This window comes from Podarcis liolepis (assembly GCF_965112155.1).
Source record: "Podarcis liolepis genome assembly, chromosome: 2".
Classification (NCBI taxonomy): Eukaryota; Metazoa; Chordata; class Lepidosauria; order Squamata; family Lacertidae; genus Podarcis; species Podarcis liolepis.
In genome coordinates this window covers 107334431-107360640 of record NC_139555.1, presented here as the reverse complement: position 1 = coordinate 107360640, position 26210 = coordinate 107334431, and the positions used below count along the sequence as shown (strand labels likewise).

Genomic DNA, 26210 nt, shown 5'->3' with positions numbered 1-26210 from the left:
ACCCGACCCCACCCTCACCCATCTTCCCCCCCTCCACCCCTTTTTTCCCTTCCCCTAATGTCTCAACAAATGAAATGGATTTGTAAAAATGTTACATGGAAAAAATTACAAGAGACATTACACATACTTCTGTAAAACAAGAAAATCTGTAATAAAAAAATAATTTAAAAAATCCAACCATCCTTCTTTCCTTCTTTTTTCTCTTCTCCGCAGTGAACGTGACTCTGGATCCCAGCACAGCTCATGCCAACCTTGTTATGTACTGAGTTGAATAGGATCCAAACTGAAGAAGTCTGATTGGTCCTTGAACAATAGGATCCAAATTGCAGCAGTCTGATTGGTCCTAGAACAATAGGATTCAGAATGCAGCAGTCTGATTGGTCCTAGAACAATGCAGCAGTATGATTGGTTGGCAGGAACCACCCTATCATGCTCCAGATATAAGTGAATCCACAACCTGATTGGCTTACAGTAGAATTCCAGAATTAGCCAATCATGTGCAGCCCACTGTGTAAATAATGTATATAAAGCAGATACTTTGAGGGGACTTTCATTCATTCCTCCTCACCACTATGAGCTGAATAAAGAGCATGAAATCACTTTGCGACTCTGAGTATATTTCACTGGCGACGAGGATGGGATCCCGCTGAGCTGACTGCCACACACAGCACCACCACCTGCCGCACCGCTGCCTCGCACCATGTATCCAGGCTTCAGCTCCGGGACACAAGGAACTCAGAATGGCAACCGACAGCAGCTTCTCGCCGTTCAACCCAGCACCTGGAGACTGGGAAGCGTACGCCTCCCGTTTCACCTTCCTCCTAGAAACCAAAGGGGTCACTGATGAAGAAGACGCCAAGAAGAGGGCGATATTCTTCAGCATCTGCGGAGAGGAGACGTTTGAAATCGGCCGGGCTCTCCTTGCACCTGAAGACGTCGCTACTGTTCCATACAAAACAATAATGGAACAGCTGAAGGGGCACTTTTTGCCGCAGCCCTCAGTGGTGGCTCGTCGAAATGCCTTCTACACAAAGCGGCAAGCCCCTGGGGAAACCATAACTGGGTTTGTAACCTCTCTCCGCCAAGCCGCCCGGTTCTGCAACTTCTCAGAGCTGGAGAACATGCTTCGTGGCCGCCTTGTCGGTGGCCTGAAGGATGAGAAGCTGCAATGACGCCGCTACGCTAAGAAGGACCTAACATTCCAGGTCGCTCTGGAGGAGGCCCTGGCAACGGAAGCTGCCAAGAGGTCGACGCAAGAGGCACGGCCGAGCCTGCCATCCCAACCGAGGGTCCACCACGAAGCCCTCACCAACGACTCAGAATCTGACAGGGAGGAGGTGCACCGAGTACAGCAGCGCACTCAAGCAGCCCACATACCACAGCTGCCTCGACAAGAAGGAGGGAACTGCGCAAGCTGTGGGGAAAGTCACGAGAGGAGGACCTGCCGTTTCCGCAACACAGAGTGCAGGCAGTGCAGAAAATCGGGACACATCACCCGGGTGTGTCAAGCTCAGCCCACCTGACGCCAGGCATCAGATGACCAATCCAAGAGCCCCAGGTCCCGGGGCCCAACGCACCAAGGCAACTCGACGGAGCTCACGGACTTCCAGGTATACCAGTTGCCCCACCCCAATGTAGAGAAAATTTATGTAGAGGTACAGATAGAGGGGGCCCCATGCCGCATGGAGCTTGACACGGGTTCAACTCTATCCATAATCTCGGCAAGGACCTTAAGGAAACTGTGTCCTACTGGGGGACCCAAACTCAGGCCGGCCCCATTCACCCTCCGGGACTTCCAGAAAAGTAAGGTCCCCACAATGGGGGTGGGGACCTTCAGGGTGCAATACCGAGGGCAGACGCGGCAACTGGACTTGCTTGTGGTCAAGGGCCCCTACATTAGCTTACTGGGATTGGCATGGTTTGGACCACTGGGGCTAGCCATCACCGGGGTGAACCACACTACCTTACAAGTGGATGTGGACGCCATATACAAGGAATTTCCAGGGGTTTTCGATGGGAAATTGGGACAGTATACGGGCCCCCCATTGCTCTACAGCTTGACCCCGCAGTACGACCGGTCAGGCTCAAGGCCCGCCGGGTCCCGTTCACGCTGAAACCCCGTATGGACGAGGAATTGGACCGGCTTGTGGAGCAAGGAGTGCTGGAGCCAGTGCCTAATGCCCCCTGGGAAACCCCAATCGTCACACCCGTCAAGCCTAATGGTTCGGTCCGCATCTGCGCAGACTACAAATGTACCATAAACAAGGTCCTCACGGCCCATGCATACCCAGTGCCAGTGGTCAGCCATGTCCTTGCCACCCTGGCTGGGTCGAAAATTTTTGGCAAGCTGGACTTGGCCCAAGCATATCAACAGCTGCCAGTAGATGAGGCCACAGCAGAGGCACAAACGATTGTGACGCACAGAGGAGCGTTCAGGGTAAAGCGGCTGCAATTCGGTATCAGTGTGGCACCAGGCATATTCCAGAATCTAATGGACTCGCTCCTTAAAGGGATTCCTGGCATCACCCCCTTCTTCGATGATGTGTTGATTGCCAGGCCCACACCAGAGGAGTTTGAGGACCGCCTCCGCACCGTTCTGCACCCTTTCCAGACGGTGGGTCTCAAGGTGAAGCGGGAAAAATGTCTACTAGGAGTGCCTCAGGTGGACTTTCTGGGATTTATGGTGGACGCAGAAGGGGTCCACCCGACTGGGGACAAGGTACGGGCCATTTGTGATGCCCCAGCACCCAAGAGCAAGACTGAATTTCAGGCCTTCTTGGGACTATTGAACTTTTACCATTCCTTCCTTCCCCACAAGGCGGCGGTAGCGGAGCCCCTACACAGACTCCTCGACAAGCGGGCCCCTTGGGTGTGGGGCCAGCGCCAGGAGGCTGCATTCCAGGCAGTCAAGGACTTGCTTGTCTCAAACTCGGTCTTGGCACACTTCGACGAGCGGCTGCCGGTGGTGCTAGCATGCGACGCCTCGCCCTATGGCATTGGCGCTGTCCTGGGACACCAACTCCCGGATGGAAGAGAGGTACCGGTAGCATACTTTTCCCAGACACTCAACACAACCGAGCGGAACTACTCGCAAATAGACAAGGAGGGGCTGGCAATCGTGAAGGGAGTAAAAAAATTCCATGATTTCTTGTACGGGCGGCCCTTCACCGTGATGACTGACCACAAGCCGTTGCTTGGCTTGTTTGCCCCTGAAAAGCAGACCCCCCAAGTGCTGTCTCCTCACGTCCTCAGGTGGTCAATTTTCCTTGCCAGCTACCAGTATGCACTGATTCACCGCCCGGGGAAGGCGATGGGCCATGCGGACGCCCTCAGCAGGCTACCACTACCGGAAACAGGCCCCGACCCAGCACCTGCACAAGAGGTTATGAGCCTGGAGCTGCTTCCCGACCGCCCCATTCAGGCACAAGAAGTTGCACACCATTCCAAGAAAGATAGGGTCATCTCCCGGGTCCTGGACTGGGTGTGGAGGGGATGGCCCAGCAGCAGCCCTGGGCCAGAATTTGCTGGCTACACAACCCACAAACATGAACTGTCGGCCCACAAGGGGTGCCTGTTATGGGGAAGCAGGGTCGTTGTTCCCCAGCCCCTCCGCAAAAGGGTCCTCACAGCCCTACACGAGACACACCCAGGGGTAGTAAGAATGAAGGCCCTGGCCAGGAGTTATGTGTGGTGGCCGGGGATCGATGGAGAAATAGAGGCCTGGGTCAAACACTGCCAGGCCTGCCAAGAATCCCGCCCAGATCCCCCAAGGGCCCCAGTCCAGTCCTGGAAGTCCGCCCGAGCACCATGCTCACGCTTGCATGTGGACTTCGCTGGCCCCTTTCAGGGGAAAACATTCTTCATAGTGGTGGACTCCTACACCAAATGGCTGGAAGTCGCACTGGTACCATCCACTTCTACATCCGCAGCCATCCGGGTACTACGCAGGCTGTTTGCAACCCACGGGCTCCCTGACACTCTCGTCTCAGACAACGGGACTGCATTTACGTCAGGAGAATTCCAAACCTTCACAGCGCAGAACGCCATCCGCCACATCCGTTCGGCGCCATTCCACCCTGCCACCAATGGCCAAGCAGAACGCATGGTGCGGACCACCAAGGACACCCTTCGCCGCATGACGCAAGGGGATTGGGAGTACCATCTTGCCACATTCCTCCTAGCACAGCACAGCACCCCCAGCTCAACGACTGGCCGGAGCCCCGCTGAACTACTAATGGGTCGGCGCCTTGCAATCAGATTGGACCGCCTTCACCCCGATAGAGCTCAGGATGAGGTAGTGGTGGGGGAAGGCAGGAACCCCCGGACCTTCGAGGCCCAGGACCCAGTGTACGCAAAGAATTTTGGGGCAGGCCCAGCATGGGTACCCGCCACAGTCACCAGGGTCACTGGCCCCGTGTCGTACGAGGTGCTAACGGATGGGGGGCAATGCTGGCGCCGCCACTGCGACCAGATACGGCGACGATTCCCGGGAGAAAACCAGGAGGAGGAAAGGTCAGAGGAGTCCCAAGGGAACAGAGGGGCAGTGAGGCCCATAGAGCAGGAGGGGCCAGCAGGAGAGGCAGAATCAGTAAATACAGAGAGGACCTGCGAGGCCGAAAGGACACCGGAACCAGAACCACGACTGAGCGAGCCGGTTGCGCCACACCAAACAGGCCCATCACAGCCAGCATCCTTGGAACACGAGCCAGAACCTGAACCCCGGACCAGGGAACACCACAGGCCGCAAAGCACACGTAGGCCGCTGGCGTACCTCAAGGACTATGAATGCGACCTCCCAGGCAGGACTGGAACTTAGAGGGGAGGGGTGTTATGTACTGAGATCTAAGTGAATCCACAACCTGATTGGCTTACAGTAGAATTCCAGAATTAGCCAATCATGTGCAGCCCATTGTGTAAATAATGTATATAAAGCAGATACTTTGAGGGGACTTTCATTCATTCCTCCTCACCACTATGAGCTGAATAAAGAGCATGAAATCACTTTGCGACTCTGAGTATATTTCAAACCTCATCCTCTCCCAAGACCTGAAGAGAGTAAGATGGGGATGCAGGACGCAGGACCTCCCTGACAACCCTTCGCGATTCGACTGGGAGCCCTTTGTGCTGGGCCAAGAGAGGCTCGCTTCAGGAAGACACTGGTGGGAGGTGGAAATAGAAGAGGCGACGCCGCAGGCCCTGCGGACTTCACAAGAACCGTCCGTCAGGAGGAAAGGAGAGTCTCATCCAAATGAAAGGCAATGAGAGTTGAAAGAAAACATGGAGATCTGGGCAGTGGGAGCTGCCAGAGAGCCTGTCGTAAGGAAAGGAGAGGTCAGTTTCAATCCCAATGGGGGAATCTGGGCTCTGGGCAAGGCCCTGCCAGACTCACTGAGGATGCCATTGTCTCCTTATCGGCTCACGACATTTACATCCTCCGAGAGGACCCTCTTGAGCTTGAGATACAAGCCCAGGAAGATCCAGGTGTACCTGGACTATGAAGGAGGTCGCGTGGATTTCTTTGACGCCAATACGGATGACTTGATATTCAGTTTCCCTGCAGCCTCGTTCTCTGGGGAGAGGATCTGTCCCTTTTTCGGGGTGTATTGGGGAGTCAGACTGAGCTGCTGAAATCTCAAATTCCCCAGCAAAACCCAATGGCCAAGTGGCAAATTCTGAACTGCGAGTGCTCTTTGTGACCAGCTGCACGTGAGGCATAAAAGGGAAATGGATTCTTGACCGATGCAGATGTCAAGAGCAAGACAGCTTTCCTCCATCACTCCTCTTCCTTGCTTTGCTTAACACCTAAGCTCTGGTGCACTCAAAACCTTTCATGATTTTACTGTCTGGTTTTACATTGCTGTAAACCACTGACTTTTTTATGATACAGCAGTATATGAAAATTTATATAAACAGCTAAATAAAAGCTTGCTCACCAGTTTGTGGCATTTTGGTTGGCCATAATAATGTTAAATTACAGGTAGGTGTTGGTCTGCCATAGTAGAAACAAAATATATTTTTTTAAAACTAAGACAGCTGTAAGAAAACAGTTACCATATTATGCTGAAGGAAAGATCTGAACTCATTTCTTTCAAGTACAGCCATACCTTGGTTTTCAAACAGCTTAGTTCTCAAACGTTTTAGCTCCAAAATGCCGCAAACCCAGGAGTGAGTGTTCCAGTTTTTGAACATTCTTTTCAAAGCCGAACATCCAATGGGGCTTCCGATTGGCTGCAGGAGTTTCCTGCAGCCAATCAGAAGCTGCACTTTGCTTTCTGAACATTTTGGAAGTTGAATGGACTTCCAGAATGGATTCCATTTGACTTCAAGGGTACAACTGTACTGCATTCATTGTATTACACTGGTTGCTCGTGTAATCTCACTGTATACAAGTTGTACAAGTATTTCAATTTCAGTTCTTTTAAGGCACCAAGGGACCAGATTGCTGTCACCAAGCAGCTCAAATACATAAGGCCAAGGCGGCATTCGTACTTTTCACACACACTGTAAGATCGTGGGAGCTGTAGTTTATGCCTCAGAGAGATACAAAGCTCAGCATCCTTAAAACTAGAGTTCCCAGCATTTTTTTTTGGGGGGGGGTGTCCTTTAAGCATATGGTGTGTGTACACAGCCAGAGGGTTGTGCCACACTTTGAAAGAGCTCAGTGCTTTTGCTTCACAAGTTCACTAGCAGAATTATTGCATTTCTATACATTCTATTAAATGCTTATTTACTGAAGTCACCTGAAATCATAACCTGTCGGGAGGTAAGAGAAGAGAAAGCAAAAACTTTTGGCTCCTGCTCTCCTTGAACAGCTTCCATCCCAGCTGGACATTAAAAGAAATTGTAACTAAAAACTGTTCTGAGTTTGCTTACTTCCTCCTCCCAATCCATTTTCCTTTTGGGTTGTCTTTTTAAGATTCTAAACCCAAAAACTGGGACTGTTTCATTTTTGTTGATCTGGGAACAGCAGGGTAAAAACACTAAATTAAGTTCAATGAAACATGGGTTCTAGATAAATCTCATTGAACATAACGAAATTGTGCATGCATTCACACCTTAGCCAAGGAGAAAACCTGGAATTCAAATCAGGAACAATCTAACTTTAATCCAGGTTCACATTTGTCGCTGGCTGGTATTTGTTTGCCTCCCAGAGTGGAGTGCTATTTGTATGTCAATAGAAATCCCCAAGAAAATGGCAAAACAGACAAGGTCAAGCAACACATTTTATTTTCTGTTTTTCCTTCTATAGGCATACAAAATAAGACATGGCTGAACTTCAGTCAAACTCGACACTTGTGATCGCAAAGTCTCCCTCCACCGAGAATTTTTTTGCAGAATTCACCTTAAGCCGATTAGGGAACTTGACTTCCTGGCCCCCTTTGATCTTCACAGTCATTTCCTTGGAATCAAAGGACAAAGAGATCTGGGAAGAAGAAGAGTCAAGGAGTTAGGTTCATGGGTTGTGCCTTGGAAAGAGGCAATTAGATACTTCCAAGTGATTTATGGCCAGACAGGAGTAGATTAATGGAGAGAGGGAGTGGGGGAAATAAACAAACTACTATCACCCTTGCAATTACACCTCCTGACCAATTTTGTTTGGAGGAGTTCTGTTAGGGCAGTTCAACCTGAAACCATGACACTCATCGTTTGGCTGTAGAAGTTAAGGTTGGGAAGAGAAATTCAGAGTTGTAGCCAAAGCCAGTTCTACTTAGGTTAGGCCCCCTGAATTAATAGGCATGGAAAAATTGAGCTCATTCATTTCAAGGGCATGGAGGCAACCCTCTTTTTTAACACTTTAATAAAAAACCCAGCTAATTGATGCTTTTCACATCAAAACACATCTATCCTTTCTTTCCCTCTAGTGGTGCAGCAATAAAATTGCTAGAACATTGGAAAAGCTAAGCAGGGTCTGGTCTGGTTTCAAATTGGATGGGAAACCATGTGTTGAGATGCCTGCATTGCAGGGGGTGTCTGGAGGCAGTTGGAGGATGGATGGCAGCTAGCAGATTGAGGTTGAATCCTAACAAGACAGAAGTACTGTTTTGGGGGGACAGGAGGTGGGCAGGTGTGGAGGACTCCCTGGTCCTGAATGGGGTAGCTGTGCCCCTGAAGGACAGGTACGCAGTCTGGGAGTCATTCTGGACTCACAGCTGTCCATGGAGGTGCAAGTCAATTCTGTGTCCAGGGCAGCTGTTTACCAGCTCCATCTGGTACACAGGCTAAGACCTACCTGCCTACCGGACTGCCTCGCCAGAATGGTGCATGCTCCAGTTATTTCTCGCTTGGACTACTGCAATGCACTCTGAGTGGGGCTACCTTTGAAGGTGACCCAGAAACTACAACTAATCCAGAATGCGGTAGCTAGACTGGTGACTGGGAGCGGCCGCCGAGACCACATAACACCGGTCCTGAAATACCTACATTGGCTCCCAATATGTTTCTGAGCACAATTCAAAGTGTTGGTGCTGACCTTTAAAGCCCTAAACAGCCTTGGTCTGGTATACCTGAAGGAGCGTCTCCTTCCTCATCGTTCTGCCCGGACACTGAGGTCCATCTCCAAGGGTCTTCTGGCAGTTCCCTCAATAAGAGAAGACAAGTTACAGGGAACCAGGCAGAGGGCCTTCTCGGTAGTGGCACCCACCCTGTGGAACGCCCTCCCATCAGATGTCAAAGAACAACTACTATTTGACTTGTAGAAGGCATGTGAAGGCAACCCTGTTTGGGAAAGTTTTTAATGACTGATGTATTTTTAATCTTTTGTTGGAAGCCGCCCAGAGTAGCTGGGGAAGCCCAGCCAGATGGGTGGGGTATAAATAATAAATTATTATAAGAAATTGTGTGCCGAAATTGAGAGAGAGATTCACCACAAATGATCATGCTTCACTTCAGAACACCCTCAAAAAGGCAGAAGCAGCACAAGAGAATTACCGTATTTTTCGCTCTATAACACGCACCAGACCATAACACACACGTAGTTTTTAGAGGAGGAAAACAAGGAAAAAAATATTCTAAATGAAATAGTGGATATATGATTTTTGTGGTTCATGCTGTGGCCACAGACATGTGATCTGACAGTGAGTTTGGAGTAGCCCAATGCAAAAATCCTGAGGATCCATGTGGATCCATGCTTTGTAACCACGGAGGAGGGAAGGAAGGGGAACCATGGATCCTCTGCTCACGACTGCAGCAGATCCCCCCCGCCACCCGCAGGCATTCGCTCCATAACACGCACAGACATTTCCCCTTACTTTCTAGGAGGAAAAAAGTGAGTGTTATGGTGCAAAAAATACGGTATTTCATTACATTCCTATCTGGTTAGCAGCCCTTCTGAGGATGCTATAGCCCAGGGGAAAGAACAACCATATCACATGCAGAAGACCTGGGTTCAATTTTTCAGCATCTCCAGGTAGCCTTTCCCTGAAACCCAGGTGTTATGTATTGAAGTTCTCACCCTGGCCACCAGGGGGTATTGTGTATATAGTTTTCACTCAGGTCCACGTCAGTTAATTTAGGCGGGAAACCCTAGGCTGCTGTTGTTACAATGTTGACAGTCAGTTGTCTATAAAAGCAGGCCGGCTGAGCTGTTTGCAGTGCAGTTCAGTTCCAGTTTACTTATAAAGAACTACCTGGAGAAATCTCTGTCATCTGCTATGTCCGCTCACTACTTAATACCAGGAGAGTCAATGCCAGGTAGCGAAGGCAGTGCTGAGAGAGATGGAGCAAGGATCCAACTTATTTTGAAGTCCCCAGTGCCCAAGGAGCCCCCCAATCCAGCAATGACCACTGCCTCTCCTTGAAGTTATGGCAGTGCTGAGGCTATTCCTGCTCACCTTGGTGTCTTCTCCCTGCTTGAAAGGGAACACCGACTCCCGCTGCTCCGAGCCCCACAGCCCATTCTTCCCTGAGTTGCATACAATGGTGTTGGTTTCAAAGCGAGGATTGAAGTGGAAGATTATGTCTGAATCATCGTGGTACAAGTTGAGGGCAAAGCTGGAAAGAGAGGAGGACCACATGAGACAAACACTCACAAGGTGGATTAGCAGAAGCTGGCAGAGACAAAGACTAACGGTTCTATTGTTATGGTGATATTGGAAGTAGGATACTGTTGCTGATTGACAAGAACCTAGCCTGGGTTTGTGACTTGGCTAAAGTCCTGTTTGGCAGTGGTGTAGCGTGGGGGCAGTTATCCGGGGCGCAAATTTCACCACCCGGTGCTGCCTCAATACAGTTGTGTGCTTCTGTCGCAACTTCTCCATGTGAACCAGGAAGTGACCTCTGCAGACAAAGGAAGTCAACTCTTCTCATCTCTGCAGATCTCCCATGTGATGCGGATGTCGTTAAGTAGTTGAATGTGCATGCGTACTACATCCATTTACCTCCCTCTCACCCCCTCCATGTGGCCCCGGGCACTGCCAACCCACGCTAAGCCACTGCTGAAGGTATTTGACTGCACCTTTCAAGTCCTTTAACAGACTGGTGGTGGTGATCATGGGACCGTTTAACTTGCTTGTACTCAGAGGAGTCAGATAATGATTAATGGGAAGATATGTGACCCCCCCCAAAAAAAGCTATGCTTTGCCTCCACAGTCAGAACAAACGCTCAATAAAGAGCAGGCATTGTATAAGCTCCACGTAAGCTTTGAAAAGCAGGATGGACAGTTCATCTGGAGGAGCCCATAAAAGCACACAAAAATAGCATCTAATAATTCTTAAGGAAATTTAAACTAAGCATCCTTTAGTAGTGATCAGCATCAGTGGCTGGTTAAATTACTAATTAAAAATATATGGTTGTACTGTATTTTTAACCTTATCATTCCAGTAATGTATTGGTTGCTCCAACAGCATGGCTCTCATAAACCATGATTGAGTTCCTATACCAATAATTTAGGCACTTTCACCACTTTGTAACCAAGCTAAGTTTTACTGCCTGTGCAACTTTTCTGAAGCACATGAATCTGACCTTTGGAGAGTTTGTAAGTAAGCCATTTATAACATACCAAACATGTGGTCTTTTCTTATGCAGAGGGGAGAGAAACTTTGGAAAGAATTTTTTTTTAAATATTTTTTTTTAAGTGATATTTATTGCAAATTTTAAACAAAGGAAAAAACAAACCAATAAACATACAAAGTACCATCACCATACACCACAAACAAAGACAACAAAAAAAGAAAAAAGAAAAATTTTAAAAGATAAACATACAATAAGAAGAAAAAATACAACAAAATCAATTTCTCCTCAAATCTTATTTTCATAATCTTTGGACTTCCTCACATCACCCTTTCCTGCGTTCTCAGCCATATAGTTATAAGCAGCAAATTATTGCCTTATTTCAATTCTTATTTTATCATTCTCAAATATTATGTCCCAATTTTTCAATATTTTATCATATATTGAACTGCTTAACTTAAACATCATATTACTTCAAATTTCATCCTTATCTTAGTCATCACTGATTCATACATCCTATAACTAAGTTACTGATGCCATGTTATTTTCTATCATGCATTCTCTTAGCATTCATATAGCTTATAATGTTTTTGTAGATAGTCCTTAAACCAGTCCTCTTCCACTGTCTCTTCTCCCAGATCCCGGATTCTGCCAGTCATTTCTGCCAGTTCCATGTAGTCTATCAGTTGCGAATGCCATTCTTCCAGCGTGGGCAAATCTTGTGTCTTCCAGTGCTGTGCAATGAGTATTCTTGCTGCTGTTGTTGCGTACATAAAAAAGGTTCTATCCTTCTTTAACACCCCTTGGCCTACAATGCCCAAAAGGAAGGCCTCTGGTTTCTTCAGGAAGGTATACTTAAATACCTTTTTTAGTTCATTATAGATCATTTCCCAGAAAGCCTTAAAAAGAAATTTTTTAAGGGGACATTTTGGAGGGGCATATTTTAAATACAGCCTGTATTTCCACGCTCTGCTTTGCTGCATATTTTGTGACTTTAAATCTCTGCTGGAGTTCCTTCACCAAAGAGTACTTGCCCCAAACTTAGAGCTTGGCATTCAGGAATTCTCCTTTCTACATGTGTTGTGTGTGTGTGTTTTTTTTGCACCAACAAAAATAGACCAGCCCACCTTCAACAACACAAACCTCTTGGCCTCTGGTGGCACTTTCCCCTTCACTATGATGCATTCACCAGGCTTGATTGACAAGTGGGGAAAAACCACTTGCTGGAGGAAAGGCAGAAAAAAAAGAGCATTAGAATGCACACAGGTAACATCTTCTCCACTGTCATTCCTATCTGGAAAGGGGAACCCTTTCCACTCCCGTTTCTCTTGGAAGAAACTCCCTGCAAATATTTGCAGTTCCCAGAAATTGAAGGAATGGGTTTCCAAAACCCAAAAACTGACTGTGCAGGCAGTTTTAAACTGCACCGAAATTCCTATTTTCCCTTAGCTAAAATGCATAAACTCAAGCCGTTGAGTAAATCCATAACAAGAACAAAGCTCTCTCTCCCTTATCCGTCCATGGCGGCAATGAGTGACCTTCCCAAGTTCCAGTACAGCAGGGATGATGCGTGTGTGCCTTATCTTATGTGCTGACCACAAAGACGCACAGACCCACGTCTGGGAATAACGCCAGAGTGTGTTCTCGGAAATGGTGACCTCTGCGCCCCAGATAAGAGTAGGAAGAGGAAGATCCTTTTATGGTCAGAAGTACAGGAAGGAAGGTCCTTTTACGGTTGAGAGTACCAGAGCAGGAACATATGTGATGTCAACCTGTGTACGTAGGCCGACGTGGTTGGGCTCCTAGGGGAGGAGGGAGAGGGTGCCTGGAGGATATATAAACTGCATTAAACCTGTCATTTCTTTGTACTTGCTGTGGACTCACCACACAGGTGCCTTCTGCTATCTGGAGAGCAGAATAAACTCTTTCTTTGAACCAACCTCGGTGTCATTTTGACTTCCTTCCTCCTGTCCCGGAGCAACGCAGACCCAATCGGTGAACTCCAATAATGGGCCCAGCTGCACCCTAATCGATGAAGTATTGTTTCCTTTTCCCCACCCCCCACGGGCTTGGCCTTTCTATTATTGAACACACAACCCTTAAACATGCCCACAGTTCATTGGGTTCCAGAATCCACCTATTCCAAATGAAGGAGACATGTAACAGGCTTCTTTCTGTGAGCAAGTGGGGGCAGTGGCCATTATTTCCATTGATGGAGGGGACATGTCCATATCATGTTCTGGTCCATAGCTGTCAACTTTTCCCTTTTCTTGCGAGGAATCCTATTCGGAATAAGGGAATTTCCCTTTAAAAAAGGGAAATGTTGACAGCTATGTTCCGCTTCTGATCTTTCAGATGTGGCGGCCATTTTGCATTATGATATGCTGCACCACCACCGCCATCTTGTATTGCACCACAATTCTACAGGCACCATTTTGCATTATCCCAACCCCACCACAACAGCCATGTTATGGCTGGTGCCCACACTCCTTTTAGGGGTGTGTTAGGAAACACACACACACCCTTCCCAAGAAACCTGGGAACTTAATTCTACAAGCATGGAAGGGAAAGGGAGAAGGAACTGAAGGAGGTGAGGACAGGTGACCACACCTAGGCCCGAAGTCACACCCCCCCAACCAGGCCTCAAAACTGTCCAAAATTCCTTTCTCTCTTCTAAAAATCCACAGCTAAAGTTTTCCTCTGTTTTCTCACAAGATGCATAGGCAAACTGTTACTTTTATCAGTACGAGAAGGCTTCAAAAAGCTAACGAATAGACTCTGTCAAGCAAGCCTGAGAACTGACTTTTATCTCATTCAGTTGCAACACCTTGGACATGCTGAACCGCGAGACTCCTCGACCCATCCCCTTGGCTTCTCACCCCCCCCTTCCCAAAGACAGGAGCTTTCTGTACATGCTCAGGAAACTCAACATGGGGCAGGACTCCTGAAGAGTAGGAGAAAGGGGAGGGAACTGGAAGGGGAATATATACTCTCTGCAAATGACTGTGAACTCGTGCTTGTTTGTGAGTTATCACACTTGCTCCTTCTACCAGTTCATGGATGGTAGAAATAAAGCTTTTTCTCCGAAACTATTCCTTGAGTGTCTGTTTGACTCCCACTCCCTTTCCCGGGCGCAATATTTTTCCCCACCCGAGGGCAAAGCCTCCTAAGGCTACAGAACCAGAGACCCAACCAGAGAAGTAGGTCACATCTGTATTATACATTTAAAACACTCATACCACTTTAAAACAGCTATGTTCCCAAAGATTCCTGGGAACTGTAGAGGGTGCCGAGAGTTGTTAAAATCTTACACCACAGTTCCCAATATTCTTTAGGGGAAACCAAGTATATGAGTGATTTACATCTATGGTCTGGACATGATCACAGACAAAGTGTTACACAGCTGTTATTGCTGATTTCCTTGTGAATGCTCCCATATGCAGAGCAGGGACACAGGGCAAGAAATTACAAGCCTTCCCCGTTTCCCAGCAATTCTAGGAATCCAGCTGGAACAGCGGCATTTTCGGAACAGCTCACCTGTGGCCTCCAGCTCCCATCAGACCCCAGCAAAATGGTCAATGGCCAGAGAGAATGGGAGTGGGAGCCCCCAACAGCTGGAGGACACTATGTTGGTTGCAGATGTAGATCACGTCAGACAAGGGAGTCACACAAAGAGTTCATTACTTCAGAATAAAATGTGGGGCAAGGCACAGAAAACCATTAGTGCTTTAACAAATGTATTTGTACAGGGGAGAAAATTCGGCTATTTCGATTCCGTTTCACAAGAAGCCAGCTGCAGGCTCTCTTCATGTAGTTAATGAGTAAATGAGCAAGACGAGTTGTTTGAGTTTCTCTGACCCAATCCAACATGAATGTTCTTTTTTTGGTTAAGAAAATCAATGACGTCTTTTTTCAGGAATGTCCGTTATCATGAGGAGCTATAGCTAAGCGTTTGCCTTTCCGTTTTGCTCACAAGGCCTCTGCCCTCCTCAAGGCCAAACCAGACAATGGCTGGCATCCTCCTACCCAGAAGTCTCCCATGAGGTATCATGGCTTGCAGAGCAACAGAGAACATGTGCAACCCCTAGTAAGCCCAGTGGCATCATCGGGGAAAACCTTCGGGCAGAGATTCAGGGCCACACTCTGTGGAATATGCCGGAAGGCCCCAAACCCAGCAGAGTTGCTTTGCTACCTTTTGAAGTGAATTTAAGTAATAGGCATTATCTAAATAGGAAAACAAGAAAATGAAGTCCAGAGAGCTTTAAGCAATTTAAGCAATCTATCTGCACCGCCAAATAATTTCTGATGGCATACCAGGTAACGCCCACAGCACAATAATTAAATTTGTTTATTACCAGCCGTTATATCAGCAAAAAACTACTCTGAAGGCATGAGTAACTGCCGTAGCCTTGACTCCTTCTGTTCATAATCAACTCATGGATAAACATAATTGTAGAGTTGGAAGGGACCATGAATGTAATCTAGTCCAACCCCTGCAGTGCAAGAATTTTTCACCCACCGATGACCCCGAGATTAAGAGTCTCATCCTCTACCGAGCAAAAACAGGAATGACCGTGAAAGATACATTTTGTTGCCCAAAGCAAATTACGCACAGCTGGCCACCTCTAACAATTTAAAGGAACCTTTCCCTTTTCTAGCAGTAAGGAGATACGGGAAGTTAGATCCCGTGAATTTTCTACCCTTTCTCAATGCCCAGCGTCAATTGCCTGAGGCTGGAATGTCACTTGGCCTAAATGGCAGGGCCAGGGCAGTTCTTTGAGCTCGAAGGACTATGTAATACTAGCCTTCATTCAGAAGGGACTGCTGCAGCTATGAACAGTTCATCCACCTTGACCCATACGACAAGGAACTAGGAAACTACCACCACTGGCTGCAATTCTAACCCCACGTTTACACCCAGAAGTACACAGAAGTACAATAGGATTTGCAACCTCGTAGACCCAGACACAATTGGATTGCTAGTTCCTTTTGCATTCTGTCCAGCAGCGGAGCTTTTGGGGAGAACGGTTTTAAGGAGGTTTTGCTAGAGCAACTTTCAAGAATCCTTAGATATGGGCATGCCACAATGAGCTACAGAAACCTATTATTGACTCAGAACCGGCAACCTATGTTCCCCGACTCATTAAGGCTGCAGTCTCATCTCCACTTAGAAATAAGCCTCCATCAATTCTACCGGGCTGACTTCCAAATATACTTAAGAAGATTAAACAGTAAGCTAAAATGCTTACCAGCTGACCCTATCTAACATTAAAGAACAAAATAAACTCCTCTCATACCCCAAACAGTGCCCACTCCCTCTGGACAACTTACAGCATCCATTGTGAAGGTTTGATGACTCAGCTGCTGACAAACACAAAAACAAGTAAGTCTATCCTTCTTCTGCCTGAGCTTTAAATAGTGGCCAAGAGGAGGTGTGGCCTTCTTCCTGCCAATCAGGAACAAGCCTGTAAGGACCAATCAATCAGAGAGGAAGAGACTGGCCAATGGAAATTGGAGTCTCTCCAATCATTAACCAAATTGCTAAGTGACGTGACTTGTATCTTTCTCGGTCCATTCGATGTCCTTTGCATTCCTGACTCCATGTGAGGAACCCATAATTTTAGTCAGGTCCCAGCATCATTAACATAGAGCAGTGATGGCCAAACTTAGCCCTCCAGCTGATTTGGGACTACAACTCCCATCATCCCTAGCTAACAGGACCAGTGGTCAGGGATGATGGGAATTGTAGTCCCAAAACAGCTGGAGGGCCAAGTTTGGCTATCACTGACATAGAGCATGGGTAGGCAAACTAAGGCCCGGGGGCTGGATCCAGCCCAATCGCCTTCTAAATCTGGCCCATGGATGGTCCAGGAATCAGCATGTTTTTACATGAGTAGAATGTGTGCTTTTATTTAAAATGCATCTCTGGGTTATTTGTGGGGCATAGGAATCTGTTCTTTTTCTCTCTCCCAAAAATATAGTCCAGCCCCCCACAAGGTCTGAGGGACAGTGGACCGGCCCCCTGCTGAAAAAGTTTACTGATCCCTGACATAGAGAAAGTGTTGAACTACAATTCCCATCATCTCTGGCTGTTGGACATGCTGATGGAAGATCAGGGCATCACCACCCACAAAATGTCAGAGCAATGTTTTTGAGTCTGTCAGTGTTTTTGAGTCTGTCACAGAACAACCCCAGACATCTACTCAGATGTTAAGTCCCATTGGATCCAGGTAAATTACACCCAGGTAAATAAGTATATAGGATTGCTCTGGGCAGCTGCTACTGGAATGATCTCTCAGTGCCTCAATTCTCAGTGTGATTTAACAGTCAATCCCTCTTTTTAGGGATATCTGCGAATCGTTGCTCCGAGGGGAACGGGGTCTCCATGCATCTCTGATTATCCTTAATGAACTAAAGTTCTCAGGATTCTTTGGGGGAAGACATGGAAGTTTAAAGAGGCATGATACTGCTTCAGATGTATAGTGCATTGTTGTAGTCCTTGTTGGAATTTGGCAAACAAATTGCAGGTGTAACTTACACCTGTAGTGACCAAATGTGGAGAAGCAGCAGGAAGGAAGTAAAGCCCGAAAGGAAGCGAGCTACTTTAGCAGCAGAGAATTCTTATGTTCTTACAACTTTATTTGGAGGCTGAAATCAGACCTTCAGACAAATAAACCTTGTTTTAATCTGTAAGACTTTAAGCCATATATCTCACCCTCTCTCTGAATTCCCCATGCATGCCTAGAAAATAAAAGTGTGATTGATCATACAGACACCAGTGAAAACGTGGGCAAAATTACTGTGTAATGTATCCAAACAAAATCTTTTGTTGGAGATTTTTCTTCTTCTTTGGGTGTAGAAATGATCCCTTTGTCCTGCCAAGGAAATTGAATAACATATTTATGTACGCGACAACGGGGGCAAGGGACTTACTAGCACAAGGATGGAAGAACGAAGAAATCCCGACTTAAGAACTGTGGAAAGAGAACTGTGGAAAGAGAAACTGAATGCTTGAAGGAGCTGTGTGTGTTTTGCCTGGAAAAGAGGAGACTGAGAGGCAATATGATAGCCATCTTCAAATATGTAAAGGGCTGTCACACGGAAGAGGGAGGATGCTTGTTTTCTCTTGCTCTTGAGGGTAGGACTCGAGGCAATGACTTCCAGTTGCAGAAAAAGGAGATTTTGACTAAACATTCAGGAAAACGTTCTGGCAGTAACAGCTGTTGGTCAGTGGAACAGTCTCTCACGAGAGGTGGTGGAGCTGGCAGCCCAGAATATGCCCAGCCCTTTCACTGAAGGTTATATATTAGACAGGGTAAATGATCCTTAGAATTGATACAATGTTTTAGGGCAATCCCAAAATTTCCTATAATACATTATCCCAAGAAAAATTACAGCAGTCCTGTAAGTTATGTTATTATAATCTGTAAGAAAGCTACAGTATGAATGTTGGGATTCATTTTTTGCTACCATCACAAATCATATAGCAGTAATAATGGAAATAGGACATTCAGGTATTGCAAAGGAGTTGTTCAAAACATTACGCACACATTAACACCCCCCACACACATACATATGATTTTCCACAGAGAAAATACCGTATTTTTCGCCCTATAGGACACACTTTTTCCCCTCCAAAAATGAAGGGGAAATGTGTGTGCATCCTATGGGGCGAATGCAGGCTTTCGCTGAAGCCTGGAGAGTGAGAGGGGTCGGTGCGCACCGACCCCTCTCGCTCTCCAGGCTTCAGGAAGCTATCCGCAAGTCTTGCAAGCCCGGCGGGATGTCCCGCGGGCTCGCAAGGCTTGCGGGCAGCAGCCTGCAGCCCAAAAGCTGGGGGACAGCGGGGAGGCACAGCGCCGCCACCCCACTATTCCCCGACCTGATCTGGAGGCTGGGGGGAGGAGAAGCAAGCTTGCTTCTCCCCCCTGCCAGCCCCACAAGCTCAGGGGATAGCGGGGAGGCGGAGCGCCGCCACCCCGCTATTCCCCGACCTGATCTGGAGGCTGGGGGGGAGAAGCAAGCTTGCTTCTCCCCCCTGCCAGCCCCACAAGCTCAGGGGATAGCGGGGAGGCGGAGCGCTGCCAGCCCCACAAACTTGGGGGACAGTGGGGCAAGCTGTCCCTGAAGGCAGAAGAGGGAGACGGAGCGCTCCGTCTCCCTCTTCTAGCTTGGGGATGGCTGCGCAAACCTGGGGGGAAATAAAAAATTTTCCCTTGATTTCCCCCCCAAAAAACTAGGTGCGTCCTATGGGCCAGTGCATCCTAAAGGGTGAAACATATGGTAAATCTGAATTAAATGGGGAGGGTTGGGGAATACTGCCACACATTTCAATGCCAAAAACACCAAATGGGCACTGTTGAAAACCTGTGTTATTCATTTACTTAGTTGATTCCATAAAATATTTCCAAGTGGTTTTACAGTAAAACAACATGAACAATGACAACTAAAAACAATTTAATTAAAGCAGACTCTTGTTTCCAGACTCTGTTCACTCGTGAGTAGCAAGAATCCCACAATAATACGCCCATCTGAAGCATCCTTTGACAAATTTGGTATCTCTCACTTAAGCTCCTTCCAACTATATTTTATCCCCTGGATAAATTCCAAAGGGAGAGTACCTGCCATTCTGTTTCCTGCTGAAATCATTGACACATTGTGCATGTGCTGGTCCCGGGGGTAAGGTACCTTGGGCGTAGCAGAGTCCACACGAAGAGGGGCAAGGTCCGAGGCAGAGAGCCGGGCGGGGAACAGGTACGCTGGAACAGGAGGCTGTGCAGGGAACAGGAACACCGGATGGTCGGGAACAGGAGGTCGAGCAGGGAACAGGAGTACCGGATAGTCAGGAACAGGAAGCCGAGCAGGGAACAGGAGTACCGGATAGTCAGGAACAGGAGGCCGAGCAGGGATCAGGAACACAGGAAGGTCCGAAGCCAACAACGACGTTGCTCCCGCAACCTGGGGCCGGGCTGACTGGGCTTTTATCCTCTTCTAAGGCCAGGGGCAGTCCCGGCCCCCAGGAGCCCCGCCTCCTCTGGCCTTAAGGCGAGCACTCCTCCTGGGGGCAACCAGTTCCCTTCGCCTCTCTGCCCTAAGCCTCTGCAGATCAGGAGAGGCCGAAGGGTTACTGGGCCCTGGAGGAGGCTCACCTGTGGCCACTGAGTCGTCAAGCCTCTCTGGGGCCAGAAGGGTTTCACCTGGGGCCAGCTCCTGATGCACTGCCACAGGTGCAGGTTCTTCAGCATCTAGGCCTTGCCCCAGTTCAGCCGGTCCTGGAGGCGGGGACTCTTGTGCAGGCTGGGATTCCTCTGTTTCATCCTCCGAATCGGAATCCCAGGCCATCACACCATCCCCCCTCCCAGGCCCCCCCCTCAACCGAGGGTCCGGACCCGGCTTGCCGGGGTACGTCGCATGGAACTCTCGGAGGCAGGCAGGTGCGTGGACGTTGGCCGCTGGTTCCCAGGAACGGTCCTCCGGTCCGTACCCCTTCCAGTCAATGAGATACTGCAGCTTTCCCCTGCGGTATCGGGAGTCCAGGACGCGTTCCACCTCGTACTCAGGCTCTCCCCGAACCAACACTGGCTGCGGTCGGGGACGGTTCGGGTGGAACTCGTCGGGTGGGGCCACCGGACTCAAAAGGGACCTGTGGAAGACCGGGTGAACCTTCAGGGTTGCGGGTAACCGGAGACGAAATGCCACAGGAGAGACTTGGTCTACGATAGGGAACGGGCCGGTGAAGCGGGCGTCCAACTTCCGCGAAGGTCGAGAGGGGTGGAGGTGGCGAGTGGAGAGCCAAACCAGGTCACCGACGCGAAGTTCCGGCCCCACCTGGCGGTGGCGGTCGGCCTGGGCTTTGTACGCTTCCTTGGCCTGGTGCAGTTGCTCCACCAAAAGCTGTTGCTGGGACTGGAGCTCTTGAAGCCACTCCGTCACTGCCGGGACCGCGGACGCCGGCAGCACCTCTGGAAACAGCCGTGGATGATAACCATAACTGGCCTGGAACGGGGTCTGCTGGGTGGACGCATTCACTGCGTTGTTATAGGCGAACTCTGCCAATGCCAGGTGGTCGACCCAGTCATCCTGCTGGTAGCTGCAGTAACACCGGAGGTACTGCTCCAGCACCGCGTTCGCCCGTTCCGTCTGGCCATCGGTCTGTGGGTGGTAGGCTGACGAGAGGCAGACCTCTGTCCCGAGGGTCTGGTGTAATGCTCGCCAGAACCGGGATGTGAACTGAACGCCCCGGTCGGACACCACACGCTCAGGTAGGCCATGCAAGCGGAAGACATGCTGAAGGTACAGCTGAGCAGTTTCCTTGGCTGTGGGTACAGATGGACAGGGAGCGCAGTGCACCATCTTGGTGAAATGGTCGGAGAAAACCAGAAGGCAGGTACAGCCACGAGACGAGGGTAAGTCCACTATAAAGTCCAATGAAACCGTGTGCCAAGGACGCGGTGGAACTGGCAATGGCTGAAGTAGGCCGGGGGGTCGCCCGGTAGGTCCCTTGGCGCGCCGGCAGACATCACAACCAGCAACGTAGCGAGCCACGTCAGCCTTCAGGCGGGGCCACCAAAACTCTCGACTGACCAGATGGGTGGTCCGATACCGTCCAAAGTGCCCCGCTGCTGGGGCATCATGGGCCATCCGGAGAACCTCCAGCCGTAGTGGCCCTGGCGGGATGTACAGACGACCGTGATGCAGCAGAAGGCCCTGATGCAGGACCAGTCCCGGATACTGTGGGCTGGACCCTTCAGCCAGCTCCCGGAGCCGATCCTGGGCCCAAGCATCGACCCGCTGCTGTTCCCGCACCCGAACCTGCAGTGGCTGCGCCTCCTGGGTGGCCAGGAATGCAGCCGGAGGTAGGATCGTGGTGGGTTCTGCTTGCTGTACCGTGTCTGCGTTGTCTTCAGGTTTCCGGGACAGGGCATCCGCCTTCTGATTCTGAGAGCTAGGGATGTAGCGGATCCGGAACTGGAACCGGGAAAAGAACAACGCCCACCGGATCTGTCTTTGGTTCAGCTTGCGGGTGGTCTGGAGGTACTCCAGGTTCCGGTGGTCAGTTCTCACCTCCACCGGATGTCGTGCCCCCTCAAGATGGTGGCGCCAGACCTCAAAGGCTACCTTGATGGCCAGTAGTTCCCGCTCCCACACAGTATAGTTACGCTCCGCTGGTAGGAGCTGGCGGGAATAGAAGGCACAGGGTAAGAGTGGCGCTTCAGGCCCAATCTGTTGAGACAAGACGGCACCGAGAGCCGTACTGGAGGCGTCGGTCTCCACCACAAAAGGTCGAGAGGGGTCAGGATGTTGTAAGATTGGTGCCCTCTGGAAACAGGCCTTCAACCCCTGAAATGCCTCCTCTGCCTCCTTGTCCCAGGAAAACGGCGTCTTTGGGCGCAGTAGCCGGGTCAACGGGGTGGTGCGATGAGCATAATCAGCGATGAAGGTCCGGTAGTAATTGGCGAACCCCAGGAAACGCTGTAGGTCCTTGCGGTTCCGGGGTGCCGCCCATTCTCGAACCGCTGTCACCTTCCCCGGGTCCATTTGCACCCCATCTGGAGAGAGCCGGTGACCAAGGAAGTCCACAGTCCGCTGATGGAACTCGCACTTGCTGAGCTTTGCGTACAAACGGTGCTCACGCAAGCGCTGCAGCACGGTCCGGACATGTCCCTCATGGTGAGCCGGGTCACGGGAGTAAATCAGTATGTCATCCAAATACACCACCACGTACTTGTCTAACAAGTCCTGAAACACGTGGTTGATGTAGCGTTGGAACACAGCAGGCGCGTTGCACAAACCGAAAGGCATAACCAAATATTCGAACTGCCCGTACCGGGTCCCAAACGCTGTCTTCCACTCATCCCCGGCTCGGATCCGAATCAAGTTGTAGGCCCCTCGGAGGTCCAGCTTGGTGAACACCTGTGCCCCTTGCACCCGCTCCAGCAGCTCCGAGATAAGGGGTAAGGGGTACCGGTCTGGGACGGTAATTTTGTTCAGGGCTCGGTAATCATGGCAAGGGCGGAGTTCCCCACATTTCTTCTTAACGAAAAGCACTGGTGCCGCGGTAGGCGAGGTGGAAGGCCTAATGAACCCACGCTCCAGGTTCTTGCGCAAGAAGTCCTGCAAAGCCTCGCGCTCTGGCTCTGTTAGGGAATATAAGCGACTCACTGGTAAAGGCGCTCCGGGTTGGAGGTCTATGCCGCAGTCAAAAGGCCGATGCGGCGGCAGCTGGTCTGCCCCCCGTTCCTCGAACACGTCCTGGTAGTCCTGGTACACGGCTGGGAGCGTGGGTGCTGCCTCCTCTGAGGGCGCGGCCGCCAGCGTTCCGGATTGAGCATGGGAACATGGGTCTGGGAAGTGCACGGTCCGTTTGACCCAGTCAATCTGAACGTTGTGGGCTTCCAGCCAGTCCATCCCGAGCACCAGGGGGAAGCGGGGCATAGAAGCAATGTCCAAAGTTCGCAACTCCCGGTGCTGCTGGAGACACAGGACCAGGGGCTGGGTCTCCTGAGTAACAGCACCTGAACGCAGAAGTCGTCCGTCAATCGCTTCCACCTGGATCGGTACTGGCTTGTTCCGAAGTGGCACCTGATGATGGGTGGCAAAAGCAGCGTCCATATAGGAGCGGGTTGCCCCTGAATCTACCAAAGCATGGGTGAGGATCCAGGGCCCCCCTGGAGGGTATAAACGTACCGAAACCATAAGATGTTGCAAGTCCATTGGTGCGGGCCCATTCTGTACGGTTTGGGACCCCTGGTAGCTAGGGCCATCAGCTACTGGGGTTGGCGGTTTCCCTGCGGCTGGCGTTTCTCAGGGCAGGACCGAGCGAAGTGTCCACTTCCGCCACAGTAAAGACAGAGATTTCCCTCCCGACGCCGCGCCTTCTCTGCGGGGGAAAGGCGTGGCCGCACTGCCCCGAGCTGCATAGGCTCCTCCGTTAAATCAGTTGTGACCGTGGGGCTGCCGGAAAAAGCTGGTGCCGTGAACTGGGAGTGTCGGCGACCCCGGGCCTGACGACGATCCTCCAACCGGTCGTCTATTTGTAGACTCCGTTGAATGAGAGTGTCCAGCGTGGTGGGGCGTTCCATTGTGGCCAACTGGTCCAGTACCTCGTCCGAAAGCCCTTCGAGATACTGGTCCCGCAGTGCCGAGTCATTCCAGGTCAAGTCCTGTGCCAACAGCCGAAACTCCGTGGTATATGTGGCCACCGTGGACTTGCCCTGTTTCAAACGCCGAATCGCCCGGTTGGCTTGACTCTCTTTCTGGGGGTTGCCGAACGCGGCCTCCAAACGATTGCAAAACCCCGTATAGTCTGCCAGCAAGGGGGAGTCTTGCCTGAGTAGCGGCAACGCCCACTTGGCCGCCTGGTCCTTTAACAAACTAATCAAAAAGTGCACCTTGGTGCGGTCGTCAGGAAAGTTCCGGGCTCGCCCCTGAATATACAGCTTGGCCTGGGCCAGGAACATGGGAAAGCTGGCCGGGGCTCCATCAAATTTCTCAGGCAAAGCCACTGGGTACTTGCCCGGAGCCGGGGCGTCGGCCCCAGGAGCCGGTAGGGCTTCCAAGCGTTGCTGAAGTGCCACAACCGCGTCGCTGAGCTGCTGCACGGTGTGAGTCAAGGCCTGGTTCTCCTGGGCCAAAGCCACCAGTGTAGCCGCCTGTTCAGCCATGGCCTCTGGCTCTTCCCGAACGCACCCCTACGAAGGGGGAGTGCGGGTGTGGCGGGAGCAAACTGTGCTGGTCCCGGGGGTAAGGTACCTTGGGCGTAGCAGAGTCCACACGAAGAGGGGCAAGGTCCGAGGCAGAGAGCCGGGCGGGGAACAGGTACGCTGGAACAGGAGGCTGTGCAGGGAACAGGAACACCGGATGGTCGGGAACAGGAGGTCGAGCAGGGAACAGGAGTACCGGATAGTCAGGAACAGGAAGCCGAGCAGGGAACAGGAGTACCGGATAGTCAGGAACAGGAGGCCGAGCAGGGATCAGGAACACAGGAAGGTCCGAAGCCAACAACGACGTTGCTCCCGCAACCTGGGGCCGGGCTGACTGGGCTTTTATCCTCTTCTAAGGCCAGGGGCGGTCCCGGCCCCCAGGAGCCCCGCCTCCTCTGGCCTTAAGGCGAGCACTCCTCCTGGGGGCAACCAGTTCCCTTCGCCTCTCTGCCCTAAGCCTCTGCAGATCAGGAGAGGCCGAAGGGTTACTGGGCCCTGGAGGAGGCTCACCTGTGGCCACTGAGTCGTCAAGCCTCTCTGGGGCCAGAAGGGTTTCACCTGGGGCCAGCTCCTGATGCACTGCCACAGGTGCAGGTTCTTCAGCATCTAGGCCTTGCCCCAGTTCAGCCGGTCCTGGAGGCGGGGACTCTTGTGCAGGCTGGGATTCCTCTGTTTCATCCTCCGAATCGGAATCCCAGGCCATCACAGTGCATCTTGCAAAGAGCTTTCTCAGTGCTGCTAAGACAACCCGGTTCCTCAGACTGTATATGAAAGGGTTCATCATGGCAGGCACAATGGTACAAAACAAAGTGTTTATCATGGCCCTTTGTGCTGAATAGCAAGCGGCAGGTGTCATGTACGTCAAAATGGCCATAACGAAGAAGATCCCAACCACACACAGATGGGACAAGCAGGTCCCCAAGGCCTTGTGGCTCCTTCCAGAGGAACGTGCTCTGAGAACTTGAAGTAGGATGGCTATGTAGGAAGCCAGGATGACTGAGATGGGGATGAAAAAGATCATGAAATTACTAACGTATCCTGTTATATCATATGCCAAGTTGTCAGAGCAGGACAACTGAACAAGGGCTGGGTAATCGGACATGTAGTGTCTGATCACATTGGACTTGCAGTAGGGAAGAGACAGTACATAAAGGGAACGGATCAAGGCCTGCACAGAAGACCAAAACCAGTCAGCAACTGACATGATGATGCAGATTTTGCTCCTCATGAGAACCGGATATTGCAGTGGTCTGCAGATAGCCACATACCTGTCATATGACACGGTTGCCAGGATGAGGTACTCTGTCCCACCCAATAGCAGTATGACAGAGATCTGCACGACACAACCATAGAGGGAAATGCTGTAGCTCTGGGTTAAAAAATTCACTGCCATTTGGGGAACAATTGAGAGAACTTGGCAGAGGTCCATGAAGGCTAGTTGGCTGAGGAAAAAATACACTGGGGTCTGCAGACCAGAGTCTGTCTTGATCAGAAAAAGAAGGAGGCTGTTCCCTATCAGAGCTACTATGAACATGAAGAGGATCACACCAAGGAAAACC

The 26210-nt window shown here is 50.4% G+C and overlaps 2 protein-coding genes and 1 long non-coding RNA gene across 3 annotated transcripts; 1 reads left to right on the top strand and 2 right to left on the bottom strand.

Annotated features, from left to right (window-relative positions):
* Positions 1–7210: 7210 nt before the first annotated feature.
* LOC310702009 (galectin-1-like) lies at positions 7211–16346 on the bottom strand. The gene is made up of 4 exons (XM_083493616.1): positions 16280–16346; positions 12092–12171; positions 9831–9990; positions 7211–7423 (listed from the first exon to the last, which is right to left on the bottom strand). The coding sequence occupies exons 1-4, from the start codon at positions 16286–16288 to the stop codon at positions 7277–7279; spliced, it is 396 nt and encodes a 131-aa protein (XP_083349742.1). The 5' UTR covers positions 16289–16346; the 3' UTR covers positions 7211–7276.
* On the top strand, positions 12090–14040 carry LOC310702209. The gene is made up of 2 exons (XR_014523359.1): positions 12090–12214; positions 13664–14040. It is a non-coding gene; the product is annotated as an uncharacterized lncRNA (long non-coding RNA).
* Positions 16338–26044, bottom strand: LOC310700912 (olfactory receptor 2AK2-like; the record flags this gene model as incomplete). The annotated part of the gene is made up of 2 exons (XM_083490864.1): positions 16338–16413; positions 25299–26044. 2 exons carry the CDS (start codon positions 26042–26044, stop codon positions 16338–16340), a joined length of 822 nt encoding a protein of 273 aa, XP_083346990.1.
* Positions 26045–26210: the final 166 nt, after the last annotated feature.

Coding starts and splice junctions, on each gene's coding strand:
- LOC310702009 (XM_083493616.1), bottom strand. Junction 9,991..12,091: donor GTGCCACCAGAGGCCAAGAG/GTTTGTGTTGTT, acceptor CTCTCTTTCCAG/CTTTGCCCTCAACTTGTACC. Junction 7,424..9,830: donor AGCAGGGAGAAGACACCAAG/GTGAGCAGGAAT, acceptor TCTTCTTCCCAG/ATCTCTTTGTCCTTTGATTC.